A 22,814-nucleotide genomic window follows, 5' to 3' on the forward strand; every position below is an offset into this window, starting at 1 on the left:
AATCATTTGTCTCCTAGCAGGTGAAGAATGTAGCTTTTTCCAGAAGTCTTAGCATCGAGGCAGCAAACATTTATTGAGTGACTACTGTATACAAGGCTGTATGTTTGAACCTTAGGGACAAGACCTTCAAGCAAGGAGTAATAACTGCTTTACAACAGTATCTACACGGCTTATGGGAACACAGAGAAAGGGTGTCCAGGAAGGGAGCACAGAGGAGGTGACATTGAAGAATGAGAGCAAGTTTGCAGGGCAGTCAAGAGGAGAGGCCACCGCAAACAGGTCACCCGGTGGTGCGAGACTGCAGTGACTGGAGAACTTCAGATAATTAGATGTGACATGCAGAGGAGGTATTGGTAGAGGAAAGGAAGCAATGAAGGGGGTCCTCATACCAGTTCCTGGGAGGCTTTGAAATGTGGAGTTGCAGAAATGGATTAAATGCAAACAGTGAACCTCACAGGAGGAGGGGTTCTATACAAGTGAAAAATAACAAGACTGTGGCAGTGGCCGTGGGGACACTAGGAGAGCACTTGCTGGCTTCCCTCCCTCCCTCATCAGAATTTGTGCCTGGCAGGAAGCAGGATGGTCATAGTGAGCGGGCTTTACTAGAGCCAGGATCACAGTGAGCTGCCTTCAAGGTTGGCAGAATTGAATGGGGGAGTTACGTGTGTCAGTGAAAAAAATACCGTTTGGGGGGTTTGAGGATGGCCATACACAGGAGGAATGATGACCTGAGGGCCTTGCCTTTTGGGGCAAAGCCAAGGATGGCAGGAACCCGCGACACGGTGGGTTGACTGGCCTCAAGAGCTAGAATGTACTCTGAGGTTGGGTTTTCCAGTGCTGTGTCAGCGGGGGCTTTGGAGGTCTCTGGGCACTGCTTGGCATGCCAGAGAACGTCTTGGTAGAGCATGGACACCCAACTTCTTAAGAGAGTCTTCTCAGAAGACTCCAACTTCCTGGGGAAACTAACAGCTGGCCTCACCCTCTGGAAAGATCAAGACTCTGACTGGGGACATTTGGCTTCTGGCCTTGGGAGGTTTTGTTGAGGGGGGATAGTGGGGGCAGTGCTGTGAAAGTTTTGCAATAACAAACTCTCCGAGGATCCTTCCCATACAACACAAAGACTTCCGTTTCTATCACTGTAGCTAACAGAATGGGCATTTAATTGTCAGAACAACCATAGTGCTTGTCTTGTTCCTTTTGCTGATTCTTGGTAAATTGCTCTGTCTGATTTGATTTTTTTTTTTTTTTTTTTTTTAAATCCTGGCCCCTCTCTCTCTTTCAGAACCAGACTATCAGGTGTACCTGAATGCTTCTAAGGTCCCTGAGTTCTCAGACGACCTCACCGAGCTGGAATGCCGGATAGTGGACGTGGGGAGCACCGAGGCGAGCGTCCGTTTCACGGTGTCCTGGTACTACAGGGTGAACCGGCGCAGCGATGACGTGGTGACCAGCGAGCTCCTTGCGGTCATGAACGGGGACTGGACACTGAAATATGGAGAGAGGAGCAAGCAGCGGGCCCAGGACGGAGACTTCATTTTTTCTAAGGAGCATACAGACACGTTCAATTTCCGAATCCAAAGGACTACAGAGGAAGACAGGGGCAATTATTACTGTGTTGTGTCTGCCTGGACCAAACAGCGTAACAACAGCTGGGTGAAGCGCAAGGACGTCTTCTCCAAACCTGTCAGCATATTTTGGGCATCAGAAGGTAGGCACTTCCTTCTTGTTCATGAACATTTTTGTTTTGTTTTGGCTTAAGTCATCCCACTGTGCATTTTCAGATGCACAGTCACTCTGCAGGTTTCTGTTTACACTAGGGATCCAAGAAATTCACACTCCAGTGACTGTGCCTCTTATCCTCAGCATGAACCCCTTTACGATGATGACGCTGAGAAGGGTAAGTCCAACAAGAGGGCTGGGGCTTGGTCGGTGCTAGGAGATCATCTTGTAGGAGCTCACAGGGTGCCTGGGGTACGCCATCGACACTATGGCCCTGCTGGGTGATCTGAAGCCAAACTTTGCACACGCCTTTGGGAGTGTATCCAGGTCCATGAGTTCCCGCTGGATGCAGGCACATTTCAGACGCCCCAGAATGAACGGGCAGCCCCAGGCCACTGTGCCTGCCCCAGAGCAGTCAGTCACCCATTCAGAGAGAGTGTTCCTGGGGAGAGCTGACAGGAACTTAAGGGAAACAGTTTCTTTGATGTGTTTCCTCCCGAATGCTCAGAGCCCTGTGTGCCTTGGGATGTCAGACTTGTCGAGTCTTTTATCCCTGGTCTTGTCCGTCACTGCAGGAAGGCCAGGCCTCCCGGGTCCTCCTTCGTGCCCTGGATGTGAAGCACCGTACAGCCCACCACATGCTTCTGTCGCCTCATTGCCACGCCTCTGCAATCCCCAAACCCCAAACAGGGCCCTCTAGAACTTGGCAAAATCTCCTGCTTCCTGACCTCATCTCTGAATAGTCCTTTCTCTTCCTCACAGTAAACGTGACCCACCTCGCTCTCCCCAAGGACACCATTTCCCCTGGAGCCTTCCTGAGTGGTGGTGTTTTCTTCCCACAGTGTAACCTGGCCTAGATGAGTCAGGTGCCCTCCTCGTCCCTCGCTGCAGCCTCCAGGCTATTTTCCCTCCTCCCTAAAAGCATCCAACTTCAGATCTCCTGTCATCAGATCATTCCACCTCCTCTCATTGCTGTCACCTGTCAACTGCTGGGTCCTCCTCATGCATTCTTTGAAGATGCTCAGCTTTGTCTCCCAACCACTCTCCAGTTTTCCTCCTGTCTTGCTAGCTTCACTATCCATATGGGCGCTGGGTCACCTTTGGCTGCACATTGGAATCACCTGAGGAGCTTTAAAAAAATACTGATGCTTGAGTCCCACAGGCGGTTCTGTCTTCATTGGCCTGAGGTTCCGTGCAGTCTGGGCATTAGAATTGTCAGATGCTCCCAAGGTGGTTCCCAGGTGCATCTAAGGTTGAGAAACCTTTCATTCTCAGTCCCCTGTCCTCCTTTCTAATCATTATGACCTCTGTCCTATTTGGTTATTCACTCCCAAGCTCATACCCTGCACTAGACATCTCACTTCTGATGACTGAGAGCCCTCCATACTCTCAGTTCCAAACAGCCTATCCTGTAAACACACCTGTCTTTCTACATCACTCCCATTGTTTCCCACTGGCCTATTTTAGATCTCTTGTTGTGGGTTTTTTTGTTTTTTTTTTTAATTAAAGCTAAACTAATCTTGGTCTTGCTTCCCCCTCCATCTGTCTGTTCCCCATACCCCTTGCCCACTCATTTCTGTTCCTTTCCTTTGATAGCCAAAGGATTTGATTTGTTTGTCCTCAGTGTCTCTATTTTCTCTCTTCCTGTTCTCTAATCTGCTCTAATCTGGCTTTTGCCCCAGCTGCTCATGTTAAGATGACTAATGATTGACATATTGCAAAGTCCAGTTGTTAGTCATCTTACTTGACTTAGCAGGACTTAACACAGTTGATCATTCCCTCTTCTTGGAAATACTTTGGTTTTTCCTTGGCTTGTGGGATCCTACCCTCTGGGCTTTTCTCCAACCTCATAAGTCTTCTTCTCAGCCTCCTTTGCTGATTTCTGTTCATTTTCCTGATCCTCGAACATTAGATGCCTGAGGACATAGTCCTTGGACTTTTTTTTTTTGTTTAACCTTTAGTGATCTCTTCTAATCTCACAAATTTAAACTCCAAGAAAGAATGTGAATGGCTCAGTGGAACCTTAGGAATCAGTGGTTCTGGAGGGACCCCATAACATACATATCCTCCTGATAGGTTTGGTGGAACAACTATTCCCAAAATAACCCCAACATAAAAATTATGTTTGGTACCAGATGGGTTATAGAAGTATCTCATTAAAGGACAAAAGAGTTGTGTTTAATTCATTTATCCATCCGTTCAACAAATATTTAAGTACCTTCCAAGTGCCTGACACTGAGCTATTATAATACAGATGAATTCTAATGTGTATATGCTTAGGGATTATTTTTTTTGACAGAGAGGCAGGGAGTCACACACTTTAAGTTAGTAGCGCTGGACACTGGTTCAGAATGTTAAAATAGCATCTCTGTGGAAATGACTGGATCTACAAGTGTAAGCTCCAGTCACTTTAGTAATAGATCTGTTTTATAATGTTACCATCATATGATGAAACAGAGAGAGAACCCATTGCTCCCTTGCTTTGCTCTTCCAAGCAGGCTGGTTAAGCTAAGTGTGCTTTTCCTGTACCCAGTGGAGCCTCAGAGGGGAGAGGCAAATGGCATTGCCCAGAGCCCTGTCTTCCCCAGTTCACTAGAAGCAAGTTCTCCCTCACATCCTTGGGGGCACCAGCAGCTTCCCAAATCCTTGCTCTGGGTGAAACTTCTCAAGGACTTGAAAATCCTTAAAAACGAATTCTCACCCATCCATCCCCTGTTCCCTCACACCCAGTAAATCGAATCAGACAGCTCTGCCTCTTCCAGCATGGTGGATTTCAGCCTGCTTACTGACACACGTGATTTCTCTTCTGAGTTTCCAGATTTTCTTAAACGCTATTGTGCGGCAATTTGCAAATAAATTCCTATTTCCCTGACATTGTGCTTTCAGATGCATATCCATTTAGCTAATCCTGTTAGAAATCATGTCTTTCTGGTACTTCATTGCAGATTCCGTGCTTGTGGTGAAGGCAAGGCAGCCCAAGCCTTTCTTTGCTGCCGGAAATACATTTGAGATGACTTGCAAAGTGTCTTCCAAAAATATTAAGTCGCCACGCTACTCGGTTCTCATCATGGCTGAGAAGCCTGTTGGGGACCTCTCCAGTCCCAATGAAACCAAGTACATCATCTCCCTGGACCAGGATTCTGTGGTGAAGCTGGAGAACTGGACAGATGCATCGCGGGTGGATGGAGTTGTGTTAGAGAAAGTTCAGGAAGATGAATTTCGCTATCGAATGTACCAGACTCAGGTCTCGGATGCAGGGCTGTACCGCTGCATGGTGACAGCCTGGTCCCCTGTTAGGGGCAGCCTGTGGCGAGAAGCAGCAACCAGCCTCTCCAATCCTATTGAGATAGACTTCCAAACCTCAGGTGAGCAGTGAACCCTGTTGAACCCTAGATGGAGCTGGAAGGGACCCTAGGGTTTTGATCCAATGGCTTCATTTTTTTAAACAATTTTATTGAAATATAATTCACATGCCATACAATTTATCCATTTAAATATACAGTTCAGTGGTTTTCAGTATATTCACAGAGTTGTGCAACCATCACCACAATCAACTGTAGAACATTTTCATTACAACCAATAGAAACCTGCACCCTTAGCTGACACCCTTTAGTTCCCCAGCTCCCCAACCTCCTACCCCTTGGCAACCACTAATCTCCTCTCTGTCTCTATAAACTTGCGTATTCTGGACATTTCACATAAATGGAATGTAATATGTAACCTTTGTGTCTGGCTTGTTTCACTTTATTTTTTATTTTTTTTAACATCTTTATTGGAGTATAATTGCTTTACAATGATGTGTTAGTTTCTGCTTTATAACAAAGTGAATCAGCTATACATATACATATATCCCCATATCTCCTCCCTCTTACGTCTCCCTCCCACCCTCCCTATCCCACCCCTCTAAGTGATCACAAGGCACCGAGCTGATCTCCCTGTGCTATGGGGCTGCTTCCCACTAGCTGTCTATTTTACATTTGGTAGTGTATATATGTCCATGGCACTCTCTCATATCGTCCCAGCTCACCCTTCCCCCTCCCCGTGTCCTAGAGTCCATTCTCTACATCTGCATCTTTATTCCTGACCTGCCTCTAGGTTCTTAAGAACCTTTTTTTTTTTTTTTTAGATTCCATATATATGTGTTAGCATATGGTATTTGTTTTTCTCTTTCTGACTTACTTCACTCTGTATGACAGTCTCTAGTTCCATCCACCTCACTACAAATAACTCAGTTTCATTTCTTTTTATGGCTGAGTAATATTCCATTGTATGTATGTGCCACGTCTTCTTTATCCGTTCATCTGTCGATGGACACTTAGGTTGCTTCCATGTCCTGGCTATTGTAAATAGAGCTGCAGTGAACATTGTGGTACATGACTCTTTTCGAATTATGGTTTTCTCACGGTATATGCCCAGTAGTGGGATTGCTGGGTCGTATGGGTTCTATTTTTAGTTTTTTAAGGAACCTCCATACTGTTCTCCATAGTGGCTGTATCAGTTTACATTCCCACCAACAGTGCAGGAGGGTTCCCTTTTCTCCACACCCTCTCCAGCATTTATTGTTTGTAGATGTTTTGATGATGGCCATTCTGACCAGTGTGAGGTGATACCTCATTGTAGTTTTGATTTGCATTTCTCTAATGATTAGTGATGTTGAGCATCCTTTCATGTGTTTGTTGGCAATCTGTATATCTTCTTTGGAAAAATGTCTATTTAGGTGTTCTGCCCATTTTTTGATTGAGTTGTTTATTTTTTAAATATTGAGCTGCATGAGCTGCTTGTAAATTTTGGAGATTAATCCTTTGTCAGTTGCTTCATTTGCAAATATTTTCTCCCATTCTGAGGGTTGTCTTTTCGTCTTGTTTATGGTTTCCTTTGCTGTGCAAAAGCTTGTAAGTTTCATTAGGTCCCATTTGTTTATTTTTGTTTTTATTTCCATTTCTCTAGGAGGTGGGTCAAAAATGATCTTGCTGTGATTTATGTCATAGAGTGTTCTGCCTATGTTTTCCTCTAAGAATTTTATAGTGTCTGCCCTTACATTGAGGTCTTTAATCCATTTTGAGCTTATTTTTGTGTATGCTGTTAGAGAGTGCTCCAATTTCATTCTTTTATATGTAGCTGTCCAGTTTTGCCAGCACCACTTATTGAAGAGGCTGCCTTTTCTCCATTGTATATTCTTGCCTCCTTTATCAAAAATAAGGTGACCATATGTGCATGGGTTTATCTCTGGGCTTTCTATCCTGTTCCATTGATCTATATTTCTGGTTTTGTGCCAGTACCATATTGTCTTGATTACTGTAGCTTTGTAGTTTAGTCTGAAGTCTGGGAGCCTGATTCCTCCGGTTCCGTTTTTCTTTCTCAAGATTGCGTTAAAAAAAAAAAAAAAAAAAAAGATTGCTTTGGCTATTCGGGGTCTTTTGTGTTTCCATACAAATTGTGAAGTTTTTTGTTCTAGTTCTGTGAAAAATACCAGTGGTAGTTTGATAGGGATTGCCTTGAATATGTAGATTGCTTTGGGTAGTATAATCATTTTCACAATGTTGATTCTTCCAATCCAAGAACATGGTGTATCTCTCCATGTGTTTGTATCATCTTTAATTTCTTTCATCAGTGTCTTATAGTTTTCTGCATATAGGTCTTTTGTCTCCTTAGGTAAGTTTATTCCTAGGTATTTTAATCTTTTTGTTGCAGTGGTAAATGGGAGTGTTTCTTTAATCTCTCTTTCAGACTTTTCATCATTAGTGTATAGGAATGCAAGAGATTTCTGTGCATTAATTTTGTATCCTGCTACTTTACCAAATTCATTGATTAGCTCTAGTAGTTTTCTGGTAGTACCTTTAGGATTCTCTGTGTATAGCATCATGTCATCCGCAAATAGTGACAGTTTTACTACTTCTTTTCCGATTTGGATTCCTTTTATTTCTTTTTCTTCTCTGATTGCTGCGGCTAAAGCTTCCAAAGCTATGTTAAATAATAGTGGTGAGAGTGGAGATAGCCTCATCCACCAGAGGGCAGACAGGAGAAGCAAGAAGAACTACAGTCCTGCAGCCTGTGGAACAAAAACCACATTCACAGAAAGATAGACAAGATGAAAAGGCAGAGGGCTATGTACCAGATGAAGGAACAAGATAAAACCCCAGAAAAACAACTAAATGAAGTGGAAATAGGCAAGTTTCCAGAAAAAGAATTCAGAATAATGATAGTGAAGATGATCCAGGACCTCGGAAAAAGAGTGGAGGCAAAGATCGAGAAGATGCAAGAAATGTTTAACAAAGACCTAGAAGAATTAAAGAACAAACAAACAGAGATGAACAATACAATAACTGAAATGAAAACTACATTAGAAGGAATCAATAGCAGAATAACTGAGGCAGAAGAACGGATAAGTGACCTGGAAGACAGAATGGTGGAATTCACTGCTGTGGAACAGAATAAAGAAAAAAGAATGAAAAGAAATGAAGACAGCTTAAGAGACTTCTGGGACAACATTAAACGCAACAACATTCGCATTATAGGGGTCCCAGAAGGAGAAGAGAGAGAGAAAGGACCAGAGAAAATATTTGAAGAAATTATAGTTGAAAACTTCCCTAACATGGGAAAGGAAATAGCCACCCAAGTCCAGGAAGTGCAGCAAGTCCCATACAGGATAAACCCAAGGAGAAACACGCCAAGACACAGAGTAATCAAATTGGCAAAAATTAAAGACAAAGAAAAATTATTGAAAGCAGCAAGGGAAAAATGACAAATAACATACAGGGGAACTCCCATAACATTAACAGCTGATTTCTCAGCAGAAACTCTGCAAGCCAGAAGGGAGTGGCATGATATACTTAAAGTGATGAAAGGGAAGAACCCACAACCAAGATTACTGTACCTGGCAAGGATCTCACTCAGATTGGATGGAGAAATCAAAAGCTTTACAGACAAGCAAAAGCTAAGAGAATTCAGCACCACCAAACCAGCTCTACAACAAATGCTAAAGGAACTTCTCAAAGTGGGAAACACAAGAGAAGAAAAGGACCTACAAAAACAAACCCAAAACAATTAAGAAAATGGTCATAGGAACATACATATCAATAATTACCTTAAACGTGAATGGATTAAATGCTCCAACCAAAAGACACAGGCTTGCTGAATGGATACAAAAACAAGACTCATATATATGCTGTCTACAAGAGACCCACTTCAGACCTAGGGACACATTCAGACTGAAAGTGAGGGGATGGAAAAAGATATTCCATGCAAATGGAAATCAAAAGAAAGCTGGAGTAACAATATTATATCAGATAAAATAGACTTAAAAATAAAGAATGTTACAAGAGATAAGGAAGGACACTACATAATGATCAAGGGATCAATCCAAGAAGAAGACATAACAATTATAAATATATATGCTCTCAACATAGGAGTACCTCAATACACAAGGCAACTGCTAACAGCTATAAAAGAGGAAATCGACAGTAACACAATAATAGTGGGAGACTTTAACACCTCACTTACACCAATGGACAGATCATCCAAACAGAAAATTACTAAGGAAACAGAAGCTTTAAATGACACAATAGACCCGATAGATTTAATTGATATTTATAGGACATTCCATCCAAAAACAGCAGATTACACTTTGTTCTCAAGTGCGCATGGAACATTCTCCAGGATAGATCACGTTTTGGGTCATAAATTAAGCCTCAGTAAATTTAAGAAACCTGAAATCATGACAAGCATCTTTTCAGACCACAACGCTATGAGATTAGAAATCAATTACAGGGAAAAAAACGTAAAAAACTCAAACACATGGAAGCTAAACAATACGTTACTAAATAAGCAAGAGATCACTGAAGAAATCACAGAGGAAATAAAAAAATACCTAGAGACAAATGACAATGAAAACATGACGCTCCAAAACCTATGGGACGCAGCAAAAGCAGTTCTAAGAGGGAAGTTTATAGCAATACAAGCCTACCTCAAGAAACAAGAAAATCTCAAATAGTGGTGAGAGTGGACAACCTTGTCTTGTTCCTGATCTTAGAGGAAATGGTTTCAGTTTTTCACCATTGAGAACGATGTTGGCTATGGATTTGTCATATATGGCCTTTATTATGTTGAGGTAAGTTCCCTCTATGCCAACTTACTGGAGGGTTTTTATCATAAATGGGTGTTGAGTTTTGTCACAAGCTTTTTCTGCATCTATTGAGATGATCATATGGTTTTTATCCTTCAATTTGTTAATATGGTTTATCACATTGATTGATTCGTGTATATTGAAGAAACCTTGCATTCCTGGGATAAACCTCACTTGATCATGGTGTATGATCCTTTTAATGTGCTGTTGTATTCTGTTTGCTAGTATTTTGTTGAGGATTTTTGCATCTATGTTCATCAGTGATATTGACCTGTAGTTTTCTTTCTTTGTGACGTCTTTGTCTGGTTTTGGTATAAGGGTGATGGTGGTCTCATAGAATGAGTTTGGGAGTGTTCCTCCCTTTGCTATATTTTGGAAGAGTTTGAGAAGGATAGATGTTAGCTCTTCTCTAAATGTTTGATAGAATTCGCCTGTGAAGCCATCTGGTCCTGGGCTTTTATTTGTTGAAAGATTTTTAATCACAGTTTCAATTTCAGTGCTTGTGATTGGTCTTTTTATATTTTCTATTTCTTCCTGGTTCAGTCTCAGAAAGTTGTGCTTTTCTAAGAATTTGTCCCTTTCTTCCAGGTTGTCCATTTTTTTGGCATTTAGTTGTTTGTAGTAGTCTCTCATGATCCTTTGTATTTCTGCAGTGTCAGTTGTTACTTCTCCTTATTCATTTCTAATTCTATTGATTTGAGTCTTCTCCCTTTTTTTTCTTGGTAAATCTGACTAATGGTTTATCAATTTTGTTTATCCTCTCAACGAACCAGCTTTTAGTTTTATTGATCTTTGCTATCATTTCCTTCATTTCTTTTTCATTTATTTCTGATCTGATCTTTATGATTTCTTTCCTTCTGCTAACTTTGGGTTTTTTTTGTTCTTCTTTCTCTAATTGCCTTAGGTGTAAGGTTAGACTGTTTATTTGAGATGTTTCTTGTTTCTTGAGGTAGGATTGTATTGCTGTAAACTTACCTCTTAGAACTGCTTTTGCTGCATCCCATCTTTTTTCACTTTAGCATGATGTTTTCAAGAGTCATCCATGTTGCAAAATGTATCAGAACTTCATTCTTTCTTTCAATTTATTTTTAATTTTTTGTTATATATATGCATATGTATATATATATATATATTTTAATGTTAGAGAGTTGCAGCCTTTTATTTAGTACCTAGAGAATGCCAGTAATTTAACACAATATCTTGATAAATGTTGCTCACAGAGTTTTAACAAGAACAAAAATAAATGTAGTCTCTGTGTCATCTTTGGCATGTTGTAAATTCATAATGCTAGCTGTTTTTTTAAGCAGCAGTGTGAGGGAAAAAGCACTGTAAAATGCAATCCTGGATTTGGTGTTACATGAAAAATGTAGTACAGTGAAAACTTTAGTGTCAAAAGGAACAGTGCTTTAAAGAAAACATATATAAAATAAATGAGGTATAAACTCCATAATGTAGTCAGAAAAAGAAAATATAATTATCTGAATACTGGGGACCTTTTCTTTCAGTTGCAGCTTTTAAGTTTTTAAGTACCTGTGAATCAAATATACATGTAACTTTTACTTAATGCCATTTTTGTCTTGAGAAGTGCAAAAAAAATGCCAGTAAATTTCATATTTTCTATATGAGAAAATAAGTTTAGGAATCCCAAAGTGCTTGGGATGTGTTGGCAAGACAATGGTTTTTTTTTTTTTTTTTTTTTGGTAGCTATAGCAAACTGCTCTCTCCACATAAACCTATGTAACTCCCAACTACAAATACTACTTATTGTTTTTTAAGAAAATCAAACACCAATAAACCACACATCCCCTTCTTTTTGTACTGTAGCAATTTAACGCAAAATAAATTCTTCAAACACCAAAAAACCACATATCCCCTTCTTTTTGTACTGTAGCATTTAATGCAAAATAAATTCTCATTAGCACATCATTTTTATGACTGAATAATATTCCATTGTGTGGATATACCACATTTTATTTATCCATTCATCAGCTAATGGACATTTGAGTGTTTCCAGTTCTTGACTATTATGAATAATGCTGCTGTGAACATTTGTGTACAAATTTTTGTGTGAACATACTACCCTCATTTTTTAAAATAGATCAACTGACAAACACCTATATCAAATCCTTCAGGGAACATGGTGGATGGAGTATAAAGATAAGAAGGAACTGAGCCTCCAGAGGGGTTAAGTGACTTGCCAAGAGTGGAAGATTCAAAGCTAAGACCCAAGTCTTATCCAGCCCATGGCTTTCACTCTTTGAGGTCCCTAGGACTGAAGGTGATGGGTACTGTTCTTGGCCCAACTTATCAGAGCAGTATTTCCATACAGGGGATGAGTATCCCAGCCTTATGGGATATGCTTCACCTTGCTTTTGGACTAGAAAAAGATTTCCAATTAGTCGAGTCTCCAGAGCTGTGGTGGTATGGGTGAATACATCTGTCAACCTGCTTTGTTAAGAATAACTATTAGTGGTGTTCACCTATGGGAGGGTTAATTAAAATGAGCATTTTGGTGTCCATTCTGAATGATTTTATCTTTGGTAAGTAAAATGTTTTTATGCTATAAGGTGTAAAGTTCCACTTTTTTTTAATAGCATACATACATATTCTCAAATGGAAATGTTTCTTATTTATCTGTGAAATTCATTAAGCTCCTTTGACAAATCTGTGTGTGTATCTGTGTTTCAGCAGGTAGATGATTTAAAAGTTTTTGATTCCCAATCTTATTTAGAATATCAAAGTGAAGGATCATCACTTTTGAGTTTAATACTGAATGTTTTCACTAAATCTGCCCTGGGTTCCAGTTGGAAGTTTCTGAATGTGTAAATTCATACCCACCTGTAAAGATTCAGGTATTAACTGATCAGTGCAATGAATGCAAGATATTTGTTGAATTTAATTATTACCATTTATATTAAAGGTAAACTATACCTTAGTAAAGTTTGTTTTCTATTAATATTATTTTGTATGATTATAACTTTTTATAGTGTATTATGAAATAATCTTCTGGCATCTAATAATCTCTTAATATGTAGATTAATAAAGAGTAAATATTGATTTAAACCCTCAGATTTGGAAAGAGCAGAGGAAACACACGCTTCTTTTGTTGTGTACCTGCTTGTTTGTTTTCTAATAATAGCTTTATTGAGATATGGTTAACACCATAAAATTCACCCATTAAAAGTGTCAATTTAGTGGGTTTTAGTATATTCACAGATATATATTGTACAACCATCAGTAGAATCTAATTCTAGAACTTTTCAATCACTCCAGAAAGCAAATTCTGTACCCGTTAGTAGTCACTCCCTCTATTCTCTACCCCTAGCCCCTGGCAACCACTAATCTCCTTTCTATCTTTATAGATTTGCCTTTTTTGGACATTTCATATGATGTGAAACATATACGTGGGCTTTTGTGACTGACTTCTTTTGCTTAGCATAATGTTTTCAAGGTCCATCACATTATATCATGTATCAGTCCTTCATTCCTTTTTATGGCTGAATAATATTCCAGTGTGAGGATATACCACATTTTGCTTAGCTGTTCATCAGTTGATGGACCTTTAGATTGTTTCCACCTTTTGGCAATTATGAATAATAATATGCTGACATAAACATTAGCGTACAAGTTTTTGTGTGGACATAAGTTTTCATTTCTCACCTAAGAGTGATGCTGGATCATACGGTAACTCTCTTTAATTCTTTGAGGAACTGCCAAATTGTTTTCCAAAACAGCTGCACCATTTTACATTCCCACCAGCAGTGTGTAAGGGTTCCAATTTCTCCACATTCTCACTAGTTATTATTTTCCATCATTTTTATTATAGCCAACCTAGTGGATGTGAAGTAGTATTTCATTGTGGTTTTCATTTGCATTTCCTTAATGACTATTGATGTTGAGCAGCTTTTCATATAGTTATTGGTCATATGTGTATCCTCTCTGGAGAAATGTCTATTCAAACCATTTGCCCATTTTTAAATTGATTTGTCTTTTTATTGTTGGCTAGTAGAGCTTTTCATAGTTTGAATACAAAAGTCCCTTAACAACATATGTGATTTGAAAATATCTTCTCCTACTCTGTAGTCTTTTCACTTTCTTAATTGTATCCTTTGAAGCACCCAAGTTTTTAATTTTGATGAAGTCCAATTTATCTATTTTTTCTTTTTGTTGCTTGTGTTTTTGGTGTCATATCTAAGAAAACATTGCCTAACCCAAGGCTGTGAAGATTTACACCTATGGTTTCCTTTAAGAGTTTTACAGTTTTAGCTCTTACATTTAGGGCTATGATCCATTTTGAGTTAATTTTTGTGTGTGGTATGAAGAAGGGATTCAGCTTTATTCTTTTGCATGGGAATACCTAGTTGTCCTGGCACCACTTGTTGAAAAGTCTGTTCTTTCCCCCATTGACTTGTCTTGGTACACTTGTCAAAAATCATTTAACCATAAATATAAGGGTTTATTTCTGGACTCTCAGTTCTATTCTGTTGATCCTTATGTCTTTTCCTATACCAGAACCACATTGTTAAATTGCTATAGCTTTCTACCAAGTTTTGAAATCAGTGTGAGCCTTCCAGCTTTGTTCTTTTTCAAAATTGTTTTGGCTATTCTGGGTCCCTTGCATTTCCAGATGAATTTTAGGATCAGTTCATTAATTTCTGCAGAAAAGACAGCTGGGACTTTGATAGGGATTGTGTCGAATCTGTAGATCAGTTTGGAGAGTATTACTATTTAACAATATTGTTTTCTAATCCATGAACATGAGATGTCTTTCCATTTATTTGGGTCTTTTAAAATTGCTGTCAGTGGTGGTTGTAGTTTTCAATGAACAGATGTTGAACTTCTTTCATTAAATTTATCCTAGGTATTTTATTCTTTTTGATGCTATCATAAATTAATTGCTTTCCTAATTTCCTTTTCAGTTTGTTCATTGCAAGTGTATAGAAACACAATCGACTTTTATAAATTGGTCTTGTATCCTGCAACCTTGCTGAACTTGTTTATTAGTTCTAATAGTTTTTTTTTTGTTGACTACTTAGGGTTTTTAAATATAGGATCATGTCATCTATTGATACAAATAGAGATAGTTTTATTTCTTCTATTCAGTTTTACTAAATTCCTTCTAATTATTTTTCTTGTCTAATTGCCCTGGCTAGAATCTAGTACAGTGGTGAATAGTAGTGGCACAAGTGGACATCCTTGTCTTGTTCCTGATCTTAGGGGGAACTTTCCCCATTAAGTATCTTTTACCCTTAAGTATCATGGTAGCTGTGGGTTTTTCATAGACACCAGAAACTGAGTTGAGGAAGTTTTCTTTCATTCCTAATCTGTTAAGTGTTTTTATCATGATGAAGTGTTGGGTGTTGTCAAGTGCTTTTTCTGTGACTGTTGAGATTCAGATGATTATGTGGTTTTTGCCCTTTATTTGTGTATCTGTTTTATTATCTATAGGATTTTATTCCAATTTGTTTACATTTGTTATTTGATGTTTCTTTAAAACTGTTTTGAGAAAGAGGGGAGACATAAAATCTTTTGTATGTATTTCTAGGTGAGGAATGGGAATTGAATCTATTTCTCAGTTCTTTAAATCTCAGCATAACAGATGAAATCACTATAACTTACAGGTTGAATAGACTGCCTAAGATTTTTGCTTTATTTAATCCACAGAGTTGTCATGGCCAGTTCACAGTTTGATTAAGAGGAGCTGCCATCAAATCCAGCACCCAGCACAATGCCATAGCCCCGAATAGCTCCAAGAAAACATTGACTTGATACTGAGAGCCTTTACTTCCTAAAAATTAGCAGCACATGGTAAAACACATGTAACAAAGAGATCCTTCCGGGTGTCCACCTTTCTGTCCTCTGCTTTCAGGACACTTGCCTCTTGGTATGCGGACTGTGTTCCCCAAGGGGTCCTACTGAGTTGTAACTTTTTTTTTTCTTTATTTTATTTTATTTTATTTATTTATTATTTTTGACTGCATTGGGTCTTCGTTGCTGCACATGTGCTTTCTCTAGTTGCGGTGAGCGGGGGCTACTCTTCGTTGCAGTGCGCGGGCTTCTCATTGCAGTGGCTTCTCTTGTGGTGGAGCACGGGTTCTAGGCACATGGGCTTCAGTAGTTGTGGCTCGCAGGCTCAGTAGTTGTGGCTCGCAGGCTCAGTAGTTGTGGCTCGCAGGCTCTAGAGCGCAGGCTCAGTAGTTGTGGTGCACGGGACGCGGCATGTGGGATCTTCCCGGACTAGATCTTGAACCTGTGTTCCCTGCATTAGCAGACGGATTCTTAACCACTGTGCCACCAGGGAAGTCCCTGAGTTGTAACTTCTACTGATTCAAAGTATCAGGAGGAATAATACGGTTTAAATGTGATGATGTTAAAGACTTTGGCCTTTTATAATTTTTTTTTTTCCCCCTACTTTATTTATTTATTTATTTATTTTTGGCTGTGTTGGGTCTTCGGTTCGTGCGAGGGCTTTCTCCAGTTGCGGCAAGCGGGGGCCACTCTTCATTGCGGTGCGGGGACCGCTCTTCATCGCGGTGCGCGGGCCTCTCACTATCGCGGCCCCTCCCGCTGCGGGGCACAGGCTCCAGACGCGCAGGCTCAGCAGCCGTGGCTCACGGGCCCAGCCGCTCCGCGGCATGTGGGATCCTCCCAGACCAGGGCTCGAACCCGTGTCCCCCGCATTAGCAGGCAGATTCTCAACCACTGCGCCACCAGGGAAGCCCGACTTTGGCCTTTTAAAAAGAATAATAATAAAGTTTTTCTCCTTAACAGAGAAGTTTGAAAATACAGTAAAATACAAGGAAGAATCACCCATAATCTTACCAGAGACTGTTAATTGGTGGTATTCGTCTTCCTAGAATTTTTCCCTTGCATGTTTTCTTCATGACTTTGAAATCAGGCTGTATATGCAGTTTTATGACCTGCTTTCTGCCCTCCCCCAACATTATAAGATAAGCATTTTCCATGTAATAAAAAATTCTAGGTAAGTACCAACTTTAATGACTACACCTGCTAGAATTTGGTTAACCATTATCCTATTGACGGACATGCAGACAGTCTGTAGTTTTGGCTTTCACAAAAATACTCTCATTTACAGCCTTTTTTTAGGGGCGAGAGTTGGAGCATGGTTTGTGTCAATGTTTGTGTTTAGAAGCGAAGTGGTCCATGTACTCTGCAGACTAGGAATCCAGGGACATGTAGTGACTCTGGTTGTTCACTTAAATTATCTGTGCTGTAGTCTGTCATCTGTGAAGTTAACCAGACACATCCCCTCAAGAAAACAGCATTACCACAGAAATTGACCATAATAAAAATATTTCTAAGCCTGGGATAATGACCCACATTAACAGTGAGTTGTTCATTTCGTTCGAAGGAAATCCACTGCTGTGACTAGTTCACAATGCAGGCCTTTTCCCTGGTCCTTGTCTGCATGGTGAGCATAGCACAAATGCTCTGTTGTTCCCACGGCCATGAGGGGAAATGAGAACAGTAACTTGTGACCTAGAAGGCATTTTGGATTTTTTTTGGAAATATAAAGAAAAGAAAGTGAAATTTGTCCAAATTCAGTAAGGAAATTTGTCCAAATAAGGTAAAGGAAATATGTCCAAATTCCTCTACTGTTTCAAATTAAGTAAATAAGAACCTAAATCCACTATGAGGATCTCCTTGTGTTTTATTATCTTGTGTTCTCTTAGAAGGGGCCTGGATACTTTAAGAAAGCCCCATAGTATAGTTCTATTTATAACCATGAAATTTCTAGTCAGAGAAAAAAAAATGCAGCCCCCATTGCTCACCATGGTCGCTACTAACCTGTCCTCATGGATGACCATATATGGCATGAAGTTCCCCCAGTCATTACCACTGAGCCAACTCAGAGCAACTGGCTTAATCCTTTCCCACCTCACTGCTATAAACAGAGCAAATCCAGGGTGGTAAGGACCAGAGGGAACCATGGCTGAGCCGAGTTAATTGAAGGATGTGATGTCTAGAAGTAGGTAAAGTTTCCTTGTTCTTTTTGCTTTCATCCCGTTCCCCACGTCCTGGGACTGCCATTCTGTTACGTTCTCCATGCCCTAGACTGAATCTGAGTACTCAGCAGAACCTGCCCAGGGCTGCCTAATGCCTCAAGGTTTCCATGTTCTACAACCATCCTTCACCCTTCTCCCAGCAAAACACAGATTACTCATGGACTCGGTGTTAAGAAAGCCATCTGATGAATTCATCTTACTATTCATGTTGAAATGAAAGTATAGCCTTTTCAATTTTTTTGCCTCATTGGTTCATATGACTTTTTACTCTCTTTCTCACAGTCATTTCTTTTGGATGTTAAAACAAAAAGGACCTTTTTCTTTCTGGTAATATGATTTTAAAGGTAGTTACACCTGTATTCTTAGCTTCTAGTGAGTTTCAGAATCATTGTCCAGGGCCATCTATCTTTGCTTTCCAGAAAACCCAAGGGAAATCCCCTAGCATTGGTGTTCTGGAATCTTCTTCAGGTTTGCCTATTCCTATACATTAGGAATTGGCATAAGGTAAATATTAAGCTCTTAGGATCAGATTGGCCTAAAGCTATGTAATACTCTCACCTAAAAATGAGCTGTAAAGGGGTTAAAAACAGAATGCAGTACCTAGCCCTTCTCTCTGCCTAAGGAGGGGATCGGAGCTGCAGATTTCTTGCATACAAGGCATACTTTTTTTTTTTAAATTTAGTAAGTCATTTATTTGTGCCTAGTTATGAAATAGCACAATAATAATTATGCCTACAGTCAAATGCATCCAACTGACTCTATGGTAAATATTATTAACTTCTAGCCCTAAATTCTTTTTACTTAATTCTTCACATTTTCTTGCTCATACATATGCTCATCATTGCCTTACAACTTAGAAACTTGGAACAACTCTGCCTTGCAGTGAGTCGATGATACTATGAGGAGTCAGCATGGTTTGTGTAGAAACATCCTCTGGCCTTTGGAAGAAGGAAAGGGGTCTTTTATAAAAGTAAACTGGGTATCAAGTGAGAGTTTCAGAAAGGTATGCAAGACAGATCCTATCTGAGTAGTTTTTATTTTTATTTTTATTTATTTAGTTTTGTAAATTTATTTTTTCTTTTTCTTTTTGGCTGCGTTGTGTCTTTGTTGCTGTGCCTGGGCTTTCTCTGGTTGCGGCAAGCGGGGGCTACTCTTCGTTGCAGTGCACAGGCTTCTCATTGCGGTGGCTTCTCTTGTTGTGGAGCACGGGCTCTAGGCACGCAGGCTTCAGTAGTTGTGGCATGCGGGCTCAGTAGTTGTGGCTCGCGGGCTCTAGAGCACAGGCTCATTAGTTGTGGCGCATGGGCTTAGTTGCTCTGCGGCATGTGGGATCTTCCCGGACCAGGGCTCGAACCCGTGTCCCCTGCATTGGCAGGTGGATTCTTAACCACTGCGCCACCAGGGAAGTCCCTGGGTAGTTTTTAAAAGGAGTTTCCACGTTTCTTCAGTTTCTCACAGCAGATTGGAATGAATCGCCTTCAGTGCTCCCACCATACTTTATAGAAATGTCGTCATTGTTGGCATTACTGGATTTCAGCCTCTTAATAGCAGGGCCCGTCGCCAGCACCCAACACAATGAGGCTGCTCACTCTTTCGGGACCAAAAGCGTCCCTGATTTAGTCCTGAACCCTCTGGCCTCTGAGCCACTCTGGCCTGGAAGTGAACCATGTGCAGCCAGAAACAGCCCAGGCTGTACCAGGATGGGAGGTGGGTGGGCTTCAAATGAGACCATGGTTGTAATCTTAAGATGAAGCTCATATACTTAATGCACATGTCTCTCTGAATAGAAGGAAAGCAATCTTAGGACACCTATTTTGTGAATTTCTAGCTCGGTTCCAAGGAAGGGGATCCCACATTTAGATGCCCATTTGCACACCAAGAACAGGATTTAAACAGAAGTGTGAAAGAGGATCATGAGGTGGCATTGCTTTCTTCCAGGTCCTATATTTAATGCCTCTGTGCACTCGAACGCGCCATCAGTCATCCGGGGAGATCTCATCAAATTGTTCTGTATCATCACTGTTGAAGGAGCAGCCCTGGATCCAGGTACTTCTCTCCATCCTTCCCCTTCTCCGTATTTCTTTTTGTAAGTGTTTCTCATATCATCCCCACTGTGTTACACAGATGTGGAGGTCAGGGACTGGATTGGCTGTTTATTCCCAAACTGCCTAGCTCGGCAGTATTCAGTAGGTGTTTAATAAGGATGTGTTGAATGGATGCAACTATCTGTTTGACGATTTGGAAACACAACCAGACATTTGAATGTGTTCTCAGGGTGATCTAGTGGCCGCTTCGGGGGCTGATTCAAGCTTGTTTGCAACCTACTGGCAGAGTCCGGCTCCCTCGCTTTTTGTCTTTCATTCATTCCTTCATTCATTCAGCTATTTATTGAACTCCTATAAACAGGTGCTGTTGTAGTTGCTGGAAATAAAGGAATGATCAAAATGCACCATGTCTGCCCTCATGGAGCTTGCAGCCTAGTTAAGGAGACAAACAAGAAAGAAATCACCATATGATATAATATCAGATAGCAATTAACACTCTGAAGAAATACAGAGCAGAGGAAATGAGTAGCAAGTAACCACGGGGAGCTATTGTAGTTTAAATTCTTAGGAAATCTTTGTAAATCTTTTCTTTGCAGAAGATACTAGTACTGCCAACAGGATACCTAACAGTTGTGGGCCAGCAGCCTTACACTTTTTCTGCTTGGCCCCCTTAGTACCCGGTGCTGTTCTTCTCACTCGTAGACCCTCAGGGTTTGAAAGGACATTAAATGCACGTAGGTGTGTCTCTGTTGCTGAGCAGGACTGTATCCACCTCTGCCTTCTCCTAAAGAGCCCGTGGAGACCCTGACTCACTGCCTGGGGGATGCCCATGCTCTGACCTTGGGTGTCTTTGTACTGCCCACCCCATCATAAGCAGAGCCATGGCCTCACACAGATTTGTGCCTCAAAAAGGCCAAATTGTGCAGGGTTCACTGAGTTCTGTGCAGAGACCACTGGGTGTGTGGCCCTGGGGTGGAAACTGGAAGCAGATCTTCATTCTGTGTTAAGGGCAGGCTGTCAGCCAAGTGAGGGTGGGCTGTATTGGCTCTGGCGTGACCAACAGGAGAGGGGCTCGGCCGCCATCCCCTGAGGTCCGGCTACTGCAGGGACTCCAGCTGAAGGTTCAGGTGCGGCTAGTTCAGGGTCAGCAAACCTTTCCTGTAAAGGGCCCAGGTAGAAAGTATTTTTGGCTCTGTGGGCCAGATGATCTCTACAGCAGCTACTCTACTCTGCTGTTGCAGAGGGAAAGCAGCCGAAGAGAGCAATGTAAACAGATGGGCCTGGCTGTGTTCCAGTGAAACTTTATTTACAAAAACAGGTGGTAGGCTGGATTGGACCTGCAGGCTGTAGTTTACTGACCCCTGGACGAGTTGATTGATACCGAAATTGACTCTCATAGGGGACTTGAACGTGGTTGAGCTTTAGAGGTAGGAAAAAAGGAGAAGAGTTTGTGGAAGATGTAAAGAAAGGAAAAGAAAAAAACCCATCCAAAACAACAGAGAGGTCAGCTCTGTCCTGCGGGGTTAGGAAGGAGGGGCCTAGGTCTTGACTGAGCCACCGCTTCTGTGGAGACTGCCAGGAAGGGGGGGGGGGGGGGGTGGGCGGGGAGATCCTTTTCCAAAGTTGGAATAGTGTAATACCATTTTTACCCTTAAAGCTCATTTATAAAAAAATTTTAAAAAAATTTAAAAAGCTCTTTTATAGAGATATACAAAAACAAATCATTTAAATGCTCTTTCTCGGTAAATTGAGGGGTCACCAACTATGCCCTTAATATAAGTCTTTTCCTCCAGTGTAATTGCAAAAGCTATAGGTAGCTGTTACCTTGCAGATCACAATTTTCCAGAACTTTGCACTCTTAGACTGCATGGGTGGAAGATTCTGAATAATTAAACACAAGTCGTAATTTCGTTTTTCCTCTCGCATCCTGTGGGCTGTGAAGGAATTCTCTTCTGGAAAGGACATGTGGCCCAAGTGGGCCGAGTGCCAAGGCAGGGGGAGGGACAGGGGCAGACCACGGCCCTTTAGAGGTGGTGCCTTAGGTCAGGTTCCCTAGAAGCAAAGCCTGAGACAAGCGTGCGAGTGATTAATTGAAGGTGTGCCCTCAGGAGGAAACGATGAGGGAGTGAGGGAGTCAGGATAGAGCAGGGAAAGAAGCCAGGCAGAGATCTTCAAAGCAAGTCTAACTCCCTGTGGGGAGCTCCAGAACATGGGTCGTACCACAGAGTGTGACCTCCTTGAGCTAAGGGACTGGGCTTTTATATCCCGCCCCCACCCCAATTTGTCAGTCATTGTCCACAGTGAATGGCTGGGGAGGGGTCGTGTTTCTTCACCTCCGGGGGTGGCTGTCCAGGAGGTGGCTTCTGTCAGCTAAGGCCAGTCCTCTGGAGAAGGGTACCGGTGTGAGCGCTTAGCAGCCAGCACCTGCAGCATCTGGGGGCCCAGCGCTCCAGCTGTTTGGGGCGGAGCACCAGGAGCATCTGCTGCAGGTGGCAGTACCCTTCCTGTTACAGCATCTCTTAGTACAGAACGTGTGTGTTGAACTGTGACGGTAAGGATGTTCATGGCGGCCAACTTTTATTGAGCGCTTACTATATTCCAGGTGCTGTTCTAAGCATTTTATAAAGCTAACTAACTATGGGTGCTATTGTAATTTCCTTTTCCACATAAGGAAACTAAGTCACAGTGAACTTAAGTGACTCACCCAGGTCACTAGGCTAACAAGAGCCAGTGCTGGGATTCTAGCCCGGGTCACCTGACCCTGCAGCCTGGCCACCACACTGTACGGCACGGCGGGACTGGGGTTAGAGTCTGGACACAAGTAATGGGGACACAGCTGTGACTCTTTGCCTTCAGTAACCACCCGACGCCTGCAGGTGACAGCAACACTGAGCTAGTTTT

At 41.4% G+C, this 22,814-nt stretch overlaps 1 protein-coding gene across 1 annotated transcript in view; it reads left to right on the forward strand.

Annotated features, from left to right (window-relative positions):
- The window catches only part of PTGFRN (prostaglandin F2 receptor inhibitor), a 76,704-nt gene that overhangs the window by 48,911 nt on the left and 4,979 nt on the right, over positions 1-22,814 (forward strand). Inside the window, exons 5-7 of the mRNA XM_057527157.1 lie at positions 1,283-1,708; positions 4,665-5,084; positions 19,807-19,914. Coding sequence (XP_057383140.1) covers positions 1,283-1,708; positions 4,665-5,084; positions 19,807-19,914 — 954 coding nt within the window. The remainder of the gene's footprint in view (positions 1-1,282; positions 1,709-4,664; positions 5,085-19,806; positions 19,915-22,814) is intronic.

Source organism: Balaenoptera acutorostrata, chromosome 1, assembly GCF_949987535.1.
Source record: "Balaenoptera acutorostrata chromosome 1, mBalAcu1.1, whole genome shotgun sequence".
Lineage (NCBI taxonomy): Eukaryota > Metazoa > Chordata > Mammalia > Artiodactyla > Balaenopteridae > Balaenoptera > Balaenoptera acutorostrata.